At 36.9% G+C, this 21361-nt stretch overlaps 1 protein-coding gene across 3 annotated transcripts in view; it reads left to right on the top strand.

Moving 5' to 3' along the window:
* Positions 1-21361, top strand: part of LOC117177563 (rho guanine nucleotide exchange factor 2) — a 422353-nt gene that overhangs the window by 388909 nt on the left and 12083 nt on the right. For all 3 annotated transcript variants that reach the window (XM_033368379.1, XM_033368377.1, XM_033368380.1), the window contains one exon: positions 5642-5821. In XM_033368379.1, coding sequence (XP_033224270.1) covers positions 5642-5821 — 180 coding nt within the window. The remainder of the gene's footprint in view (positions 1-5641; positions 5822-21361) is intronic.

Raw genomic sequence — 21361 nt, 5'->3', positions numbered from 1 at the left:
ATGCCGCGCACTACACTACAGATTAATTTAATAAACCTTTTTCTTATTTTATATTGAAATAACAGTGCCTGTGTTTCATTTATTTATCCACCACCTCCAACAGTCCAACTCCCTAATAAGGTCTCTATTCCTCTTTTTCTTTTCATTCACCTTGGCTATGATGTTTTGTGAGCTTATGCTGAAAATTTGATAACGAACATGGTTCACTTCTCAAAGTCAAGAAGAACCATGTCCGGCCTCGAGTGTGCAACAGAAATAATTGTCGAGAATCTAAAGTTCGAGTATATGCGGCACCTCTCATTCTCGACAATTGATTCGATTTCCCTGGGAGCATTTAGAGGAGCGATATTAAGGTTAATGCCGTAAGAATGACAGAGATGGTAATAAAGTACTCTTAGTACCGCATTGTGCCTTTGAATGTAGGTTATTCCCGCATGAGGTAAACAACTATATAGTGTGTGTTAGAAGCTCGGGGTATGCATGGCAGGCCCTGCAACTATCATCGGGAACATCTTGGCTCATAATGTGGTGGCGGTATGTTAAAGTGGAAGTGACAGCGTCTTGGCATGCCAAAATGAAACCCTCCGTACCCGACTTCAATCCGGTTGATTTAAGGAAGGAAAAAGTTAGCTCTCACGACAGTGATTGATATTCCGCAATTCTGTGGAAGACACTGTGCAGACTCCTCCGTTGCTGCTTTGTACAGGCACGCTCCTTTGACCACTTCTTCGTGCTTCCTGATCACTTTAAGAAGAGGGTCTCTTACATTTGTGACTCTATGTGCTGTACCCAGAATAATCCTTATGTGAAAACATTCAAGATTCAATATTCCACGACTTCCTTGACAGCGTGAGATGTAGAGTCGCTGAACAGAAGACTTAAGATGCATGTCCCGATATCGAGGGATCTGAGCTCCTACTTCGCCCATGGATGCACTCCATATAAATAGAGTACTACCTGCACGGCAAGCATGTTCGTTGCAGATACTTTGTTTCTCGCCGACAATTCGGAAGACCAGGTATCCATAAATCTCATAAGTTTGCCGCACAAGTACCCGTCGGAATGGCGAAGTGCTAGAGATAGTGACAATAATGTAAGGCAAAAGAGGAGTGGGCTCATGGTGTCACCCTGAAAGACACCTCTCTGAAAGGTGACCTTGTTAACTGTCACACGATTTTTTCCAGATAAGATAGTAAATCTGGTTTTCCAAAGCGGCATCAATCTTTCTATGCACCTGACGATTTGCGTATGAACCTTTAAGCTTTCCAAAAGACAGATAAGTTTATGGGAGGTCGAATCGAAAGCTTTCCGATAATCAATCCAGTCCATCGATAGGTCACGCTGGTAGAATGCTGCATCTTTGCGGACACATCTGTCGATGAGCAAGTTCTCCTGATATCCCGCTACGCCTTTCTCTGAGCCTCTTTGTTCATACATTTCTTGCCATACAGGTTCAATTGCCCGAACAATCCTATCATTTAGGATAGCTGTGAATATCTTATACAGTGTATTCAGACAAGTGATTGGCCTGTAATTCTTCGGGTTAGCTAAGTTGCCGATTTTCGGCAGGAGTATTGTGCGCCCTTCTACCAGCCACTCCACCAGTCATTGAACAGTAGCCACCAGTTACTGTCAGCCAGCTGACAGTAACTGGAGGGTCTTGGAAGAGTCCAGATGTGTCAGAGAGAAACTGTTGATTTTCTTCGACCCACCTCTCCCTCCGCTCTAGACTTCTCTTAGCGTCAGATAGTGTCCGTATTCTCTCAACAATATACTGCCTGATGGTCAGCAGCTTTCACTTGTTAAGTGTGTGATAACGGATCCGGAGTTCGCGCGCGAACTTTTGAACCTTGGCGGTAAAATTCGTGCCAGGTGTGATGTAGTCAATCACACACTGAATGCGGGACGCGTACTGTCTTGCTCGCTGCATTATACACACAATAATTGATAGCCCTGAGGTCGGATTCTTTGGAAAAATGTCCAGGAAGCTCGTCATCCATTTGAGCCAGATTTTTAGCCTTTAGAGAAACCTGCCTGCCTGCCCGCGGTTGATTTTAGTGTCGACTTTCTTTCTCTGTTGCCGGCTTGTTCTACCTCTGGTAGAGTAGGCGTTCCGTTTACATAGCCCCTTTTTTGGAGTAGTTCGGCATGGTTTCGCAGACGTTGCTGCAAAAAGTGCGATAACTCTGGGTGTTTCTTGCACCACAGAGCGTGCAGCCATGCCATGTAACCCTGTTCAGGGGCCACACTCGCATCGTAGCACTCTAGCAAGTCGTGATTCAGTCGGGAAAGGGGTTCGTCCATCCTTGTAGAGCCCCGCATGCAAGGATAAGGCTGCGTACTCTTGAGAGGTCGCCCGGTATTCCAGAATTACCGTTCTAGACACCTCACCCAGGTGCTATTCAGCTTTCGACACCGTTTTCACACCTCTGCTTGGGGGTTACTTCCTTCGGGACCACCCCTGGACAATTGTCCGCAACTGCCTATTTATTTTTGTAACCATATTCAGCAGAAACCCTTGGTACAGAGACCCTCTATCCGCAACCCGAGGACGCGTTCAGTGGCATATATACTTCTAAATAAGACAAGATTGCATCTGTCTTGTGGAAACCATTCTAAGACAGCAGTATCCAAATTTTTATTGTCTCTTGTTTTTGACGAATTCTTTTTTAAATATTTGTAACTTTCAACCGTACCGCTTAAAACAGATTTTCGAGTTCTTACAGATTTACACATACTCTCAGAGCTACTATATATATTTAAAAAAAAAAAACACTTTTTTGAGGCACCTTATTTCACGTCGTCTTAAAGCTTATTTTTCTTTTTGAAAGATAAACGCTTCCTCTTGTTTTCTTTCGATATTTGCGTAACGCGCAGAACCTGAGCCCTTAGTGACTGAAAGCGAACTAAAACTAATATCCTGTGACATTTTTGTAACTGACTGAAGCACATGATATGGTTAACCGCTTTTTCCATACATTCCTGCGTTGCTGTTCAATTGTTCAAATGGACCAGCAGCGTCACTCTCTCGTCCCCTTGGACCACCTTGTCCTTCATCACGGAAACTTATATTGCTACTATTGCTGTTTTTATTTAAGACTAATAAAATTTGAATAATTGGAATATTATCACCTTTTGACTTCTAATTGTTGTTAATATTCTCCTATTTTTTTATACTCCTTATTAGAGTAGTTTTATTCATCAAGTGGCAATGTACTGCTCTAAAATTTTTCTGAATTAAATTTTACCTCAGTTAATTTTTAGTGGCGTCAATATTTTTATTGAATTTGTAAATGAGAAAATCGGAAATTGCATCTATTTGGAGTCGTGCTTTCAATGTGGATTTTGATTTTAATATTTTTTTCCGTTTTTAGTAACTCATCCTTAAAGATTTTTCGTTCTTTTCATTATATGATTCAGGTCTTATCTATTTTATGCAGTCTCTGGCATTTTTCTTCTTTTTGGATTACCTTGTAAGAGTGCGTAAAACTTTCAAATTTAAATATTTTATGCTCATATATTATAATTATAGACTTAGGACATGCTAGTACAGATTGAACCAGACAGTATTTCAAAACAAGTAACCTTATTTATTTCGAAATCCCTGTTTCATTTACAGATCAATTTCTAGTATTGTATTTCATAAGTAAAATAAATAATATGAATTATGTCGTTTATTCTAACAGTTCGCAGAAATTGAGCACATAGTTCAGCCTTGAAATAGCCTTCACACCTTGGAGATTTCCGAAGGTAGCTTGGTTAGCGTACACCGCAGAGAGGAATATTTCTGATTTTGCAGCTTATATAGCTTTCGCCAGGAATTAAGATTTAAACTCGGCAGCCTAGACAGCGTACACCAAGATAGGTTGACGAGAGATAGCTGAGATAGCGTTCATTTATCGCCTAGGTAAGGAAACTGATCTTATGTCTGGAGGGCGAAATAAAGTTCATCTGGAGGAACGAGTAAATTCAATTCAAATAATATAAGCCTGGAGACAAGATTGCGTACCCATGAAAATATCGAAATAAAAATAAAATTCAAAATCAAAAATCAAAATCAAAAATCAAAATCAAAATCTGGAGCTAAGATAGCTTACCTAGTTAAACATGTGATTAGGTTTTTAGAGCCGAGGTGGCGTACCCAAAAAAACAAAATCAATCAACTTTTTTCGGAGCTTAGATGGCTTGCCCGAAAACAAAATCAAAATGGTTCGCAGAGGCGAGGTGGCGTACCCAGGATAAATTTACGGCAGCTGGAACAGCGTACACCGTATGTGTATTTGAACAAAAAAGATACCTTGGTTACACGTCGAGATGTGCAACTCCTTCCCTTGCAGTGCAGTAGCTTTGAAGTGAAGTCGATCTGGCGAGAGATCGTTCGAACGGTCTATGGACCGCTCACCCGCTGGTTATCGAATTACTACTCGCTCGCCTTCTTACAATCGGTTTAAACGAGCTTACTTTCGAGGAAATGGGATCCTGCGCTTTCTAGTGGTATCTCCCCGTACTAGTCTGACCGCACCTGCTACTTATTGTAATATCTATAGCTAGCTACCTATCGAGGTTGAATGTGGCTACCTGGCCAGTGCTAAGTTTTAGTGCGTCCCAACCGTTGCAACCTCTTTTCTTTTCTGAATAATTATATTTTACTATTTTAATATATTATGATTTGTGTCAGTATATAAGTGTATACACTAGCGCCTCAAATAGCTTAGATTTCAGTGCGTGTATCCGTAAGTGTACACGTGAACGCCTCATACAGTTTAGCGTTTTTTCTGTCATTTTATAATTCTAAAATTTATTTTAACTAAACATGTGCGTACAATTGATCGGCAAGTTAGATACTAATTGTACGTTTAATTTAATTATATGGCTCGCACACAACATTTTCTTCTCTTGATTTTTTATAGATCATTTTAATATTAAAAGTATATTCTATGATCGTCTGTCATCTGCCCAAACCTTGGAGAGAAGAAAGAATTTGTTTTTGCCTGAAAAACAAGAATTCAAGTTTTTTCCAAAACGGCAACTAGATACGAAAAAAAGTCATAAGTGAAATTTTTTCTGAAAAAAAGTTTGATAAAAATGCCTTTTGACGCATTGTCTATCTCGCGTTATTATCAAAATTATTACAACAATATTTCTAAAATCCATCAAGATTAATTTCTTCTAAAAAATAAAATGTTATGCTGTGATGAAAAATCAAAAAGAACTTGGTTAAGCAGTTTTAACGAAGCGTTAATGGAAGAATCCATTAATTTTATCAATTTTTATTTTCATCATTCGTTCTCGATCGTAAGAAATCTTGGGATTCAACGTCTTCTCCATGATTTACATTTTAAAATTATGTTTAAATTCTCTTTAACAACATGTGATAGTCCATATGTTGAAAGAACTTTTCAAGCATGTCTAATTTAGCTCGAACGCTGTGATTCAAAAAGTGCTCACATAACACCTTGATGATGTCGCCTCAATGTCACGCCAGTGACTGTGCTTAACAAACAAGGGTACTATTATTTCATTTGATAGTAACTTTAGTTTAGAAACATAATTATCCGATTCACGCAGTGTCACTTTTTCGATTTATAAACGACTATTTTTATCTGTCAATTGCCTATTTCATTGGCAATTATATTTCTAGGTGGTAACAGCCGTACAGGAAGCTACACGTCTTGCTAGTTCCTTATCGTTCACGGCCGGTGGAGGTACGCTTTCAAGAAGCTTGAGTTCCGCTGGTGAACGTCATAGCGAAGCTTACGTTCCACCATCCCTTTGCGTTCCTCGGAGAGCTGAAACATTTGCGGGCTTTGATTATAATAAGGTATAGTATTGGTGAAAATTATTATATATCCCTTTTACCGAAACTTGTAGCCCGAGTAAAATTTTTTTGGCATGGGATTTATCCAGGAAAACATCTGGGAAATTGTATAATATGGTTAAAGTATATCTGTTAAATATAGATCAAAACATTTAAAGTATGTTTAAAGTATCGGAAAAATATATATAAAGTATACGAAAAGTATGGATATAGTATTTATAGCCCTATTTTTGATGAATGGAGATAATGTGATACCTGAAATACATAAAATTAGAGATCCATAATTAGGCTTTTCGTAAAATCAAAAAATACTGTTAGGAATTTCTGAAATAAGTAAAATGCAAATAAAAATGTACATTGTAACTCTAATTATTTAACTTTATATGATAAATTACAGAGATGATTATTTTCAATTCTGAAGTATTATCTCGTCCAAAAAAGTTGAATGAATTTTTATAGAACTTCAAAATTTTATTAATACGCTTTTGCGATGCAGTCGCGAAAGGCTCCAATAGAATTTTTTTCAAGCGAAATCTCTAAACTCGCTAACTTTTTACATTATCGGACGAGCTATCATTTATGATGCATTACTTTTATCACGTTTCTAGGACACCTTGAAAAACAAATAAGTGCCATTCTGTACAGAATACGTTAACCATATTTTATCTATACTTTATCTATACTTCAGATATACGTTAGCTAGACTTTATCTACGCTATTTTAAAATACTTGAAGTATGTGATTGTGTCATTTGCCATACATTTCCTGTCTGAAGGTATTAGTCGTAATCATATTGAGGTGTGAGTCATATTCTCATCTCACTCGAACCTAACAGATTAAAAAAAGATGCGATAAATGTGGCGAGGTCTTTGCCACACTCACTTTGTCAAACTCGAAAAAAGCCCCCCTATCTCCACGTCAAACATGCAGAGATAGTGACTGCTGTTGGTGATCGCTGTTAATTGCTGATGCATAAATTACGAAAAATTTGTTTGTCTATTAAAGGGAGTGAATTTAAATGGAAAATTCGCAATCATTCTTACGGCGTTTCGTCAGCTTTGTTCGCTGACCTTTTTAGACTACTAAAATTATCGAGAGAAAAAGCAAGATATAGAACAACACATTGTATGGTTAGATTAGGATTTCTCATTAAAACAAAACATTAAGTTGCCAAAGGCGTCAACTAGTCTAAGATTAAACAAACGTTTACACGTCGTATGTGAGGTGAGGATGATAACTACAGATCCTGAGACTTGAAGGGGTATTCCCTATTATAAAGTTCTAAACGATATTGTCGAGTTTGATTGTAAAGATTCTTTCGTAACACTTGCTGTACGCATGTGATACGTTGTTCCGCTCATCATCAGTGGATTAGAATACACTGGAAAGAATAACGATAGTAACGACTCTCGATAGTAACACTTGCTTAATGTACACGTGACGTGATATTTCGCTCAGAATCTGTATCGATTTTCGAGTGTAGTGACGTTTATAGGTTGTAGCGCCCAATTGTATTTGAGTTTCAAATCAGGAAGCAAACTAGTCAATGGGCGCAGTTTGATTCGAGCATGCGCCAATCTTTTGGGATCACTGTTTGGAGCAGCAATCTAATCATAGTTCAAAGTCGTTAATACATCGCGGCGAGTCACTGCTTCTTCATCCACCCATCGCCACCTCGTAACGCAATACAAGTTCACAGAATTTCACAGTTGATAGTAGTGCATGATTCAAAATACGCGGGGTGTATTTAAGCCTATATAATCTGGCGCTTATGTGCCAGGTCCAGTTTTGAGCATTTAGGATATATGATCCAAGACTAAGCGAGGAGGAGGAGGGGGTATTTTAACCTTCTTTTGTTTTGCCCTGCCTTTGAGGTTTTGAGGTTAACTCGCGTAACATGTTTCGATCGTTCAATTATAATCGCATTTTAAATGATTAATTTTTTTATTTTATTTCATAAGTAGTATAGTTTTTAGTTGCAATTTCAAAAGTGGCTAATCGATCTAAAGGCATGGACTCAGAGGTGTAAAGGTAATAGGGTAAGAAATGGCAGAGATAGGATATGGGGTAATGGAGAGATATAGATTTAGGACGATGAAGTAGAAGAACTGATGGAGCGTAGGAAACTGGTAGTGAGTGAAGGGGACAAAGAGCATGAAAAGGGGAATGCAAGAGTCGCGGGGGGGGGGGGCAAGAGGATCTGAATGAAAGGAATAAAGGAGATAAGCACAAAAAGAGCGACGTGCAATTAGCATTCTGGAACGTGTCAGAACTAGAAAACAAGGACAAAGAATTTTTGGGAGAAATGCATAAATGTGATGTGATAATGATGAGTGAGACGTGGGTGGATGAGAAAGAGTGGAAATGCTTCAAAAGAGCATTACTGAAAGCATATGTGTGGAAGAAGCAAGCAGCAAAAAAGGAGAACGTGAAAGGATGAGAAATGGGTGGTATGATGTCAGGGGTAAGAAAAGAACTGGTGGTAGAGCAAGAAAAGAGAGAGTATATAGAAGAAAAGGATGGAACAATTGTTAGAAGAATAAAATTAGGGAAAGTTAGTGTGGATGTAGTATGCGTGTGCAGAAGAAGAGGAGAAGAGGGAGGATGGAGAACAACAAGGAAATGGATAGAGGAGAAAGAGGAGAGGCTGGTCCTAGTAGGAGGGGATTTGAATGCGTGGACTGAGGAACAAGGGGTAGAAGTACGGGATAGAGAAAAGGAGGTATTTATAAGAAAATCGAAACAAAAGTAAACGGATCGGGAGGTTAGGGGACTACTGGAGACACTGAGAGAGGTGGGATGGTTCATTTGTACCGGCAATAAAAGAGGAGATGACGAAGGTGAATATATGTACGCGGGTATAGGGGACACCGCAATAGATTACATTCTGGCAGAAAAAAGAATAAGGAGGCTGATGGTTCGAATGGAAGTGGGCAACGTGATAGGCTCAGAATACTTTCCGGTAATCGCGACAATGAGATGTGGTACCTCAAAGGGCAGTAGGGTGAAGAGGAAAGAAAAGAGAGAAAATAAAGTGAAAATGGGCATTTGGGGGAGGAAAAATTGAGAGAATTTAGAGAAAAAATAGAAAACGAGGAGATAGGGGGTCGCAAGAAGAAGGAGTTGACACACTGCTAGAAATACTTGAAGGAGCAATAGATAAAGTAAGGGAAGAGGTGAGACCGAGACAAAAAAAGAGGGGTTTAGGAGAGGCTGGTGGGACGATGAATGCAGGGAAAGCGAAGATAGGATGAAGGAGAGTGTGAGGAAATGAAGGAAAGGGTAATTGGAAAAAGGAGAACTCAAAAGGAGAAAGAGGGAGCACCAAAGATTGATAAAGGAGAAAAGGCAGAAGAAAAAAAGTTATATGGCAGAGGTAGAGAAGGCAGTAAAAGAAGGGAGGGAATGAGAAGTGATAAATAGGGAAAGGGGAGGAAGGAAGGGTATAAATGAAGAAATAGGAATGAAAGAGTGGACAAAGCACTTCAAGGGGCTGCTAGAAGAAGTGGAATATATGGTAAAGGGACAAGGAAGAAAAATGGTCGCTGGGGACGAGGAAATTGACAACGAGATTAGTAGGCATGAGGTGAATGAGGCTCTTTCAAGGTTGAAAAGAAACAAAGTAACAGGGTAAGATGGCTTGGAAAATGAAGCACTGAAATATGGAGGATTAGGGGTGAGGGAAGAGATGTAGAGGATTTGCAAGAAGGTATGGAAAGGAGAAGGGTGGTTGGAGGAATGGAAGACAGGACTGGTAGTACCGTTGATTTAGAAAGAAGAAGGCAAAAAGGTGTAGGAATATAGAGGTATCACACTCATTTCCGTGGGATATAAAATTTATGCGGAAGTGCTTAGAAAGAGGTTGGAAAGACAGGTGGAAGAGACGGGAAGTATACCACACAACCAAACGGGGCTTAGAAAAGGGATGGGAACCATAGATAACGTCTACGTGTTCAAATATCTAGTCAATAAGAACGTAGGGCGGAAGAAATGGAAGCTAGTCGCATTTTTTGTAGACTTTAAGGGAGAATTCGACTCAGTTAACAGGAGGATCTTATGGGCAGCAATGAAAGAGAGAGGAGTAGACGAAGGTTTAATAGAGAGGATAAAAGAAATATTTGTGGATACTAAGATAAGGGTGAAGATAGGAGATAAGAAAGGTGAGGAATTTTAGACAGGAAGAGGTCTCAGGCAAGGGTGTCCTTTGAGCCCTCTTCTATTTAGTATTCTTCTCGCAGACTTAGAGGACAAGTTGAAGGTGAAAGGGAAAGGAGGGACAACATTAGGAACGGGCAAACTGTATTCACTGTCATATGCAGATGACGTAGTGCTATTAGCGGTTGATGAAAGAGGTATGAATTTGTTGATGAAAGTGTTCGAAGAATATGTGAGAGAAGAGGGTTTAACAATAAATGTGAACAAGACCAAGATGATGTGTTTTAGAAATAAACGGGTGGATTAGAGTACGAATGGAAGATAAATGACGTGGTGGTAGATTTAAGCTATGGTGTGGAAATCTGGGGATGGAAAGAACACAAGAGAATAGAAAGTTTGGATGAAAGATTTTTGAGATGGGTTTTGGGAGTGAGCTGGAGTTGCCCAGGTTATATACTGAGAGAAGAAACAGGACGAGAAAAAATGGTGGTGAAACAAGTGAAAAGAGCCTGGAACTTAGAAGAGAAACTAAGAAGGGAAAAGGGAAGCAAATTTGCACAAGCGTGTGCTCGCGAGGTCATGGATAAAGATAGGCGGGCTAACGTGGGACGTTCAAAATTGGGAGGAGGAGAGATATGAAATAAGGCGTGAATGTGATATAAATGAGAGGGATACAGAGTGTGAGGAAATAGAGCAAGAGATGAAGTAAAGGCAAGGTGAGGGAAGATGTGAAAGAATCGCAGATTCAAGGTACAATAGCTGGTATAGAATGGTTAAGAGGCAGGGGGTACCAGAGTATCTGAAAAAGATTAAAAAGGAGAGAAAATGGAATAGAATAGTGAGATTCAGAATGGGAGAGGGTATAATAGCGTGTAGATATTGGATGAATGAAGAGGAGAATGTTTGTAGAGTATGTAGATATGAGGAGGAAACATGGTTGCATGTGTTAGACAGTTGTACAGGGGCCGAAGGGGAAGGGGAGAGTACAGAAGAGAGAATTAAATGGATTCTGAATGAAAATGGTCAGGGGGAGGAATGGATGAAGAAGCTAGAAGATCTGAGAGAGAGCTGTTTGCATAGGATAGTAGAAAAAAAGCCAAAAAATTATTTCGAAAGAAGGAGAGTTACGAAGTAGTGTTGCGAACTAGAGTCAAAATTTGAAAGTGATAATGGTAAGAGAAAGTGGAAGCCCAGGGCAAACTCGCAAGCATTTACAAATAAGAATAATAATTTAAGACTGTATGAAGCGAATAGTTCGTAAGGTAGTATAAGGCTTGTTTGTAATAATACTTGTAATTGTTATATAAAGACTCTTAAACCCGTAAAAGGGAGAGAGTATAAATAAATAAAGAAGAACCTAATCTTCTGAAATAAAAAATCAATTACTTGCTTGAAAGTTAAACTTCTTTTTTTAACAATTTAGGTTATTGTCTAAATATCCATCTTTATGATTGAAAATTAAACTATTTTGTAATTTCAAATTCATTAAAAAAAAGTTCTTGAAGTTAAGTAGCCCTCTAAGGAACAAAAATATAGTAATAGTAACAGTAATATTCTTAAAACTAATATTGGGGCACAGTAGAATAAAACATATATAAATGGTATGTGTTAAATAAAATCGAAAACTGCATTACTTCTACGAGTTGAACATAATATTTAATACTGTCACCAATGGGTAATTTAGAGTAAAATATCTGGATTATGGAATAAGTGCTTAAAAAATTAGATTTTAAAATGATAGTAAGAGGGACCTTCTATGAAGGGCTTTATATCTAGATATTTTAAAGATCAAATTGCCCATCAAAAATTGCGTTCTTTTCGCCACGGGCAAGAAGCCAGCTCTCTCCCGATGTAGAGTAATGTGTTATTTTTTTGAAGAATTTGGTAGAAAACTTATTCATGCATTTAATGCCCTTTCTAGCTTCCCATCAAGTTCATCCGTTATATCATCGTAAGCGTAAGGAAGGAGAAGTCAAAGGCCAAATAATAGTAGCGTAAGTTTTGGCTGGATTTAAAGAAAGGCCCTTAATCTCAAACGAAAGCACGGGCCGAACTTGTTCTTCTTGCATCTAACTGATGAGTCTATTCAGTACTGCAGGTCCCCTGCAAGACCCCACTCTTAACTACCACTCGTTAAGACATGTCAGAATTACTAGTCGTTACTCTCTGTAAACGATTACATAAATCTCTTTTCTAAATACCTTGGTACTCCTTCCTTTTTTATCATCTTATACCATTCATTATATTTTGATTGCCCAATCATTTCCCATCTTTTAATTAATTATCTTTCCCTGTCTCTTCCCTCCAGTTCTTCATAGCTGACTCCATTCCCATTTCCTATATCTCTTTCACTAAAAAAACTCCCTCTTTCCTCTTCCTATCTTGTTGGTTCTACGTTATATACATTTCTTGTAAGCTCTCAATTTCGTTCCCTTCCTTCCATCCCCATATCTCCACTCCATGACCTAATACCGACCATACCAGCGTATCAAATAACCACATTCTCCTTCTGCAATCTTTCTTCAACCACGTTTTCCCTATTCCCTGTAACTGTTTCATTATACCTGCTGCTTTTTTTATCCCTTCTCTTATATGAGCTCTATGCTCTCTATTAGATTGGAAGGTATATTCCAAATACATAATTTCCTTTACTTCTTCTAACTTTACTCTCTTCCATTTTCCAGTCATTTCTTCCCCTTTCTTTTCTAAACCTCATGAGCCCGCCATCCCTTCTTTATCTTCTGCCATCAACACTATATCGCCCGCGTATTCCAGCGTATATATCTTCCGCTTTCATCCTAACTCCTCCCCATCCCTTTCTCTTTAATTCTTCGTCTTGGTCTGAGATTAATATATTAAATAAAAGTGGGCTCAGAGCACAACATTGTCTGACTCATGTTAATAATGAGAAACTATCGCCTACTTTATCTTTGCCCTGCTTTTTGTCTGAAAATGTCCGATACTCTCTTTATTAAGCTTTTTCGTATCCCCTTTTTAACCATAACTTTTTCTATCTTGACTCTATCCAAGGAGTCGTCTACGAATATTGCTATCATTGCTCCTTTCTCCGTTTTAATCCTTTTATTTGTCAGGTAATTCAGAATATATATGTTGTCCATCACTCCCAATCCTTTCCTAAAGTTCTCCTTTCTTTCTTAGTTTTCCGGCAACTTATTTCTTACCATCTCTTCTCTTTCTTTGTCTCAATTCCACCATACTCCATCTAGCTGTATTCTTTCATACTTAACCCAAACTTTTTAACCCTTATTTCTTTACTCATCTGTTATGTTCCTTAACGTATACTGCATATTCCTTGCTACCCATTTCAAATTATCTTCTATTCTCTCCGAGCTTCCAAACAACAGCCTCTTTTTTGTCATTACTTCCCTCTTATGTTCCAATGTACTTAGGTCACTAGTAAAATTTATTTTCCTCTTCGCGTTTTCTTTCCTACACTTTGCTTTTCCTCAATCTCTACTTCAGTATCTATCCTTTTTAGCACATTTTCTACTCCTTTCTTCAACTTTTCTCTTCTAATCTTAGACCCTTTTATCACAATGTTTCTTCTTCTTTCATTTATTTCTTTCCTTTCTAATCTTCTTTCTATTTCCCTTATCCTTTCTCTCTCATTACTCACACTCTCCCCTACTCCAACCTCTCGTTTTGATTTTCTATTTTCACTATCCTACTTTCCAAATGTTCTACCTTAATCGACAAAACATGCACTACTGGAGTATTGAAAATCCGCAGTGGTTTCGTGAAGTCGAACACCAGCGTCCATGGACTGTCAACGCATGGTGTGGAATAATTGACAACAAACTGATCGGTCCCCACATTACCGAAGGCAGCTTAAATGGTTTAAAATATCAAGACATTTTGAAAAATGAACTGTTAATATTGCTTGAAGGCTTGAGCTTAGAAATACGGCAGAACATGTGGTTTTAACATGATGGTTGTCCGGCATATTAGGCATTTATAGTCTAATTATTAGTTTAAAAGATTAGTTTTCAAAGAAACATGAAACGAATTTTCGTTAAAATAGTTCAATTTTCAACCAAGAAATAAAGTTTCTTGAAAAAAGGAATTTTTAACAAGATTCTCAATCTAAAAGCAGATCTATCGACAAACAAGGATAATTTTCTACCAAATAAATTTATTTTCAACCAAAAAGTTGAATTTTCGACCAAGAAAATTAATGTTCTATAAAAAAGCACGATTTTCGAACTTATTTAGTATACATAATAAAGTTTTACCCACACATGGAATAGTTACATTTTCTGATAAACCAAATTTTAACAATACAAAGGAATTATTAACAAAGTTTAATTTTCGGCCAAATATTTTAATTTTCAAGGCAAAAGGACGAATTTTCTACAAAGTAGTAGAATTCTTACCTTAAAAGTTTATTTTAAATATAATATTTAAATTTTTAATACAAAATTTGAAATTTCAACTAAAAAAGCAATCTTTTTTAACCAAAAAGTTTAATTTTCACCAGTAATAGATAAATTTTTTACCAAAAATTAAATAGTTTAACTGTAATTGTAAAAGATTTACTTTCAAACCGGCATGAAACGTATTTTCATAAAAATGGTCAAATTTTTATTCAAAGAAATAAACCTTCAACTAAAAAATGAAATTTTAGCAAAGCAGTTGCGTTTTAAACCAAATAATGGAATTTTTAAGCAATCAAAATGAATTCTGAACCAAGAATATTATAGTAGCCTGTTAAAAAAAAAAGAACTTTTACCCAAAAAGTTGGGTTGTCTTACTAGATTTAAGTTTTTGCATGTGTAACATCCTTGAAATTAAAAAATATTTTTAGTTGAAAAAATCAAATGATTTTCCTCAAAAGGGAATTTTTTATAAAAATATTAAATTTTCCACCGAAGATATGAATTTTCTGCTAAAATTATAAATCACAAAACAAATAAATTTGTAAGAAATTACGTAAAATTTGAAACAAGTGAATTTTCAAGACAAATAGTCGAATTTTCAATACAAAATAGTGAAATTTTAAACCCCATAATATGAAGTTTTTATGAAAAAGTAAAATCTCAATTAAATAAAATGTCAACAAAATACATACATTTTTAACCAAATAGTTGAATTTTCAGTTGATAAGATTAATTGTATACACAAAAAGACGAATTTTCGATAAACTACATAAATTTAGAATCAAGCAGTTGAGTTTCTAAAATTAAAAGACAAAAAGACAAATTTCAAATATAAAAAATAGATTTTCAACCCAAAAATATAAAATTTTAACAAAATAGTTCAATTTTAGGTTAAAAAATTAGTTTTACCTAAAAAAAGAAAAATTCGAAAAAAGAAGAATAATTTACAATTGAGGATATAATTTTTCTTCCAATCTTCAATAAGGATACAGAAAAATATAAATAAAGTGGATTTCTTCTTGATGATTAATTACCTCTAAATATATTGTGCAATGACCCTGGCCCTGCCATGTGTCCCTATACGAATCTCATGGATCTCAAGGGTGGAAGGATCTTAGAACTGAAAAATAACAATTTTCTTTTAAATTAATACATACAATTTTAGTTTAAGCTCAATAGATTAATGCTGGAATTGCCAGTGATTACTGAAATAATGATAATCTAGTGCAAACTTACATTAACCTCAAAAAGGTTAGACTTAAATATCTGAAATGTCACATTATTTATGTAAAATATTATTATTGCTATTACTTATTTAAAGAAGATACTTACAAAATAAGATGGTTTAATTAGATTTTCAACAGATGCACGCACCTTACACATGAATACTATAGGGTAAAAACTTTCTTTTCTTGACTGATAACACTACTGCATGGTGTTCAGGTGACCTTTAAATTTTCACGCGCATGATTGACGCGCAAAAATCAAGCAATTGACCACACACGATGGCTTAGCTGCTCCTTCATGGATGCTCGAAATGAGTGAAAACAAGATGTGCATTTTGATTATCCCGAAAGGGATACCTTAGTTATCCCTGCTAGTGCATCTGATATCCTTATAAAAATCAGACTGGCTATACAATGAGAGTATTTTTAACTGTGTCGACAACATTTTGGAAGGAACATTTGACCATGTAGAAGGCATGTCTGGCTCTGTAAATTTTGACCTTCTAACTTTGACCATCAATTTTTTCCGTGCAGTTTTAATTTCATTAATAATTTTTCAAATATTTCAAAAGACACGACTTTCAAATATTATAAAAGTTATCTATTTAATTTAAAATTTAAAAACAAACCGGAAAATGAGTAGTAGAGGCAAATATATTTTGCTTGTGTTTTGCACAGGGGCGTACAATTTTCCATGCTTGCGATTGGCGCTATTTTCCCTAAATACGCCGCTGAAAATCAAGATTGCTGAGTGTAGATTGGATGAGTTGATGGCTAAACCGTGTATTCTTGGATCATGCTTGATAAAGTCTTTCCATATCCGCACAGGGGCGTACAATTTTCTATGCTTGCGATTGGCGCTATTTTCCTTAAATACGCCGCTGAAAATCAAGATTGCTGGGTGTAGATTGGATGAGCTGATGGCTAAACCGTTTATTCCTGGATCATGCTTGGTAAAGTCTTTCCATGTCCTTGATACCTTGATAGAAGCGTTCTCTATGTTCCTCATTGTAATTTCCAAGATTTTCTGGAAAGTTTTCCAGGTGGGAATCAAGAACGTGTAGCTTGTAATTCATTAAGCAACCCATTTTTTTGGTAGTTTTTCAGCAAGTCAGACAGTAATTACTTGTAGTTGTCACTCTTGGGATTGCGTAAGAAATTCTCAACCACATTCTTGAAGCTCAACCATGCATCTCGTTCCTTGACATTCATTGTGGCAATGGAGATTCATATCTCAACATCTTACGAATTTGAGGTCCATCAAAAACTCCTTTCAATTTCGCGCTCGATAAAGCTGGGAATCGTTTGAATAAATAAGCAAAACTTTTTCCTTCCTAATCCAAAGCTTTTAGGAACTGTTTCATCCAACCGAGTTTGATGTGCAAAGGATGAAGTAGAATTTTAGCCGGCTCAACCAAAGGTTTGTTTATAACATTTTTTTATTCAGTTTCTATACGCTCTCGAGCTGACCAATCTTTCTTGACATAATGATTCTTGCGATCCCTGCTATCATTCAAGCAAAGAAAGCATAGTAATTTCGTAAAACCTTAATGCTGACCTAGAATCATTTTCAAGATCTCTAGATCACCGCAAATCTGCCAATTATGTTCTTCTTATTTTAATCTTACTCAAAACGATTTGTATGTTCAATTAATGTCAAAGTATTTTTGGAATGCCTCATCCTCATTGCGATAAAATAAAACCTTTGTTCTTTTGGATAGCATATTTGTTTCAGTCTTGAAGCTAGTAATTCAGCCCCATCCTTCGGCAGTTCTAGTTCTCTGATTTAATCATTCAGTTCTTCTTAATTGAATGGGCGCGGCGTACCATCTTTTTCCTTCATTACAACATATTCTTCCTGGTCAGTGTTGTCGTGAATCTCGTTGCACTCTTCATTGATATCTTCATCAGTTGCTTTATCAATCTCCATATCAGCCACAGGTACATCAAGGACTACTTCATGCTCTTTCTTATTACTTATCTCAGACATAGAAGCTTTGGTTACGCTGGACGCGATTGCATACTGAATTTTTTGCAAATTACTGGAGTTTAATCCTACTGTGCGAGTCAAACAAAAATAAAAATTGCCTTTGCTCTTGGGTTCCTGCAAAACAATTGGTGTAACAAACTTCATTTTCACAGCATACTCATTATCTTGGTTCAACATTGATCTGTAAGCATAGCAGATAATTTTGGGCAATCAAAAAGAGTTTCCTCGGATCACACGGTAGAGCTCCCATTGGAATCGCGGGTGAATCCGCCGGCCTAGGGGTAATAGCCTCCATACCTCTCCAGGACTAAGCATGTGGGCTTGCCGACTTTTACGAGGATAACGTCAACTCGTCGTCGGACACACTCCGGCTTCATCCTCACACCCTACCGTCCATCTGCAGGGCAGCGCGCCTTCGCTGGTTTCGTTACCTCAGAGAATTGGAGAGTGGATCATTCCATGCATCTTCCTTAGAAGCAGTTTCACCATCTCCAGTGTTCTTTAAGGTAGCAGGATTTCAAATTCCAGAAAAAATGGTAGATCTTTTTACGATTGCAATCGTAGAAAGTAGTAGTGGTGGTAGTAGTGTTTTTTCGTTCAACAATTGTTAAAATACCACGAAAGAATTCAATTCCATAAATATTGTAAAAAATATGCTGGACAACAAGCATACTGTGGTATCGTAGACGTCGAAGAGAGGTTAAAAAAATAGTAATGAAGTAGACCGTGATTCATGACTTCACTCACGTAACTTTTATGATTTCGGGGTTTTGACGTTATGCTGTTATGAAATTTCGGGGTTATAGAGCATGGCTATGTTGCACAAGAAAAACTCAGAAAATTGTCCTGTTTTCCCAAACAATATTTTTCTTCTGAATGAGGTTATGGGATTTTGAGGTTATGGGGCTTTATTATGACGGGGTAAGAGGATCATGAAGCCATGAGGTTTTAGGGTACAGGGTAAATAATTTTTGCGGTATCAGTGGTTTACTGAATGTTTTTTTAAGCAGTGTCTACTTTAGAGCATTTGTTAACAAATTGCAGTTAACAAATTTTATAAATAATAAAAATTGTTGCTTAAAATTATGAAAATCTGCAACTGTACTATTTTCAGTTCTAATGAAGATATTAAAGCGATTCAAACTTCAAACAGTAACGGATCGGCTCTATAATTATTTAAAATTTCCCGTAAGGACGTGATTGTTTTTGATTTCGTAAAAATCGCGATATTTACAGAATTTTTTTTTATTTGGAAGGCCTTTATTTGAACCATGTGCTATTGAAATCTTGCCCAGACTTTGATGCATCTTTCGAACGGCAGCAAAAAAGGCACCACCGCTAGTTTCTAACACTTACTTTCCCACAAAAAGAATTGTCGGAAAATATCGTGATTATCATCATTTCTAGAATTTGTTAACTGCAATTTGTTCATAAATGTTTTCTTAATAATCATTAATTTTTGGAAATTTTTCAGATTTCCTCTTGTATCAAAAATAATGCTCTAAAGCTGCCTATTCTTAAATGTGTCCGAACACTTTGAGCTTTCAAATGACTATACTAGTTATATAATTACTTATACTAGCATTTTTTTTGGCTGTGTTATTAAGTTTCAAACCCAGATGCCTACAATTTTCTCGCCAATAGTAAGTAGGAATAAATTTTGGTTGTCTTAAAAAGGTAGTAGGTTTCTTGAGCACGGTGAAATAATCGAAAGAAGCTCTTACTTTTTTTTTTTCTAGTGGTTGTCATAATTATTTGTTAGTATCGCACGTAATTCGGAAATTCTAGGATATAGGTTTTGTTACACAGGAAGAGTCAGTTCAATTCATGGATTCACATATTTGTTGTCTCTGACTCGATGCTTGTAATATCTCGTCTCAGTTTCATTAGTTCTTTTTGAGAAAAATAAAACTGAATGAAAATGGTGGTCATTTTCTTGTTACAACACAGCTGCTCGTCAAACTACTGAGCTGGAAACATAGTATAATTCTGCACAAGCTTGATGACTATAAATCGCTCATAGGGGCTGTTCCATTAATTTATTTTCGAATGTATAGAATAAATTATTTTCTGACTCACCGATGTAAAACTTGACGTTTTTCTTTAAGAGATTATACAACAGTTTAGCAACCAGGGAAAATAATTCAATAGATTTCAGCAAGTACTGACATATTTCTAAAAATCGTTAAATCTGCAGCAATGTTCTTAGAGTCGGGGATATTTCTATTGCCTCTTTCTATTGTGAAAAAGAAATGACGCTTTCCCAATCTCAATTCCCTCTTACTTTTTAACACGAGCATTGAATACTTTTTAGAAAAGTTAAATTATCTTTTAGAATTTGGGTGTCTACAATGATGTCATCTTGATATACTTCAGTATCTTTTGATTTACTCAGCGTGTGCATGACACACTCTGTACATATCGCTGGGAACTTCTTGGCATGAAATGTTTACATTTCTGTAAAAGTTTCCGTGCATTTTCTTGTTAAGTAGCTCTTTTCGGAATTTTTCAACCTCTGCTTTCTTTACTTCGAGTTTTAGAAAAGAACCATCTAGATGTAGTAATGCACTTTCCTCACTTCTGATGTTAAAATTCAGACCAAGGGTCTCGGCTGCCTGCTTCGCGGCTTTGTAAAGAAACGCTTCTTTGCCAATTGTGTCGTGGGTTCTGACCATTTTTAAGGAAGGATCTCTACCATTTGCAACGATGTAAGCTTTACTTAGAAGAATTTGATTATGAAGACAGTGAAGATTAAGAAGAAAGCGTCCACCTCGACTGCCTGAAGTGTGTAATCGCGGAACGGACGAATTGATATACAAGCTCTTATGCACATGTATGATCTTATGTGTGGCGATGTCAAAGGCCTTAAGCTCGTTATTCGTCCATTGAGCCACCTTAAACGAGTAGAGTAGAACCGGGATAGCAAGAATGTTAGTTGCAGATACGTTGTTCAATTCCGTCGGATTTAAAGACCACATATTCCGAACAAGATGCTTGTATCTCCTTCGAAGAGACTCATTCACTGATGTTACGTCCTGAAGGCGGCTTTGAGGCATGTCCAGGTATGTATAGGTCTCGCTAGTCTCAAGATGTCTAATAACACTTATATTCGCAAGCATAGGAATCTCGGGAACCCCAGTAATCTTTCTTTTCTTTAGACGAATTTTGTCACACTTATCCAATCCAAAGTCGCTGCCAATTTCTACTGTGTGCTACTTGACGATATTTAAAGCACATTGAAGTTTGCTTTTACCAGAAGCATAAATCTTTAGGTCATCCATAAGGAATACATGAGTGACCTTATGCTCGGGATGATTAGTGTCGCCACAGAGGTATCCAGAAGAATTTCATATTGTGGGATACAAAGGCAAAAGAGTAATGCAAAAAAGCAGAGAGCCCATGGTGTTAGCCTGAAAGCCGCCCCTATGGAATGTAGCGTTGTTCGTTGTCACTCGATATTTTCCAAATGGGATCGTAAATCTAGTTTTTCAAATGGGAATTAATCTCTCTATGCAACTCACTATGCGTTGATGAACCTTCAAGCTTTCTAACAGGCAGATGATAAGTCTATGAGAGGTTGAATCGAAAGCTTTCTGTTAGTCAATCTAGGCCTTGACAGGACGAGCTGATGAGCTGCTTTGTATGTGCAAACGCACCTGTCTCGGTTGGGCAAGTTACCTTTTTTCCATAGGAGTATCGGGCGCTCTTATACCTATCTCCAAAAAGTCTCTACCTCAATGGGCTTAGGTGGATTTTTGACAGAAATAAATATATA

This window comes from Belonocnema kinseyi, chromosome 7, assembly GCF_010883055.1.
Source record: "Belonocnema kinseyi isolate 2016_QV_RU_SX_M_011 chromosome 7, B_treatae_v1, whole genome shotgun sequence".
Lineage (NCBI taxonomy): Eukaryota > Metazoa > Arthropoda > Insecta > Hymenoptera > Cynipidae > Belonocnema > Belonocnema kinseyi.
This window is presented reverse-complemented; position numbering and strand designations above follow the sequence as displayed.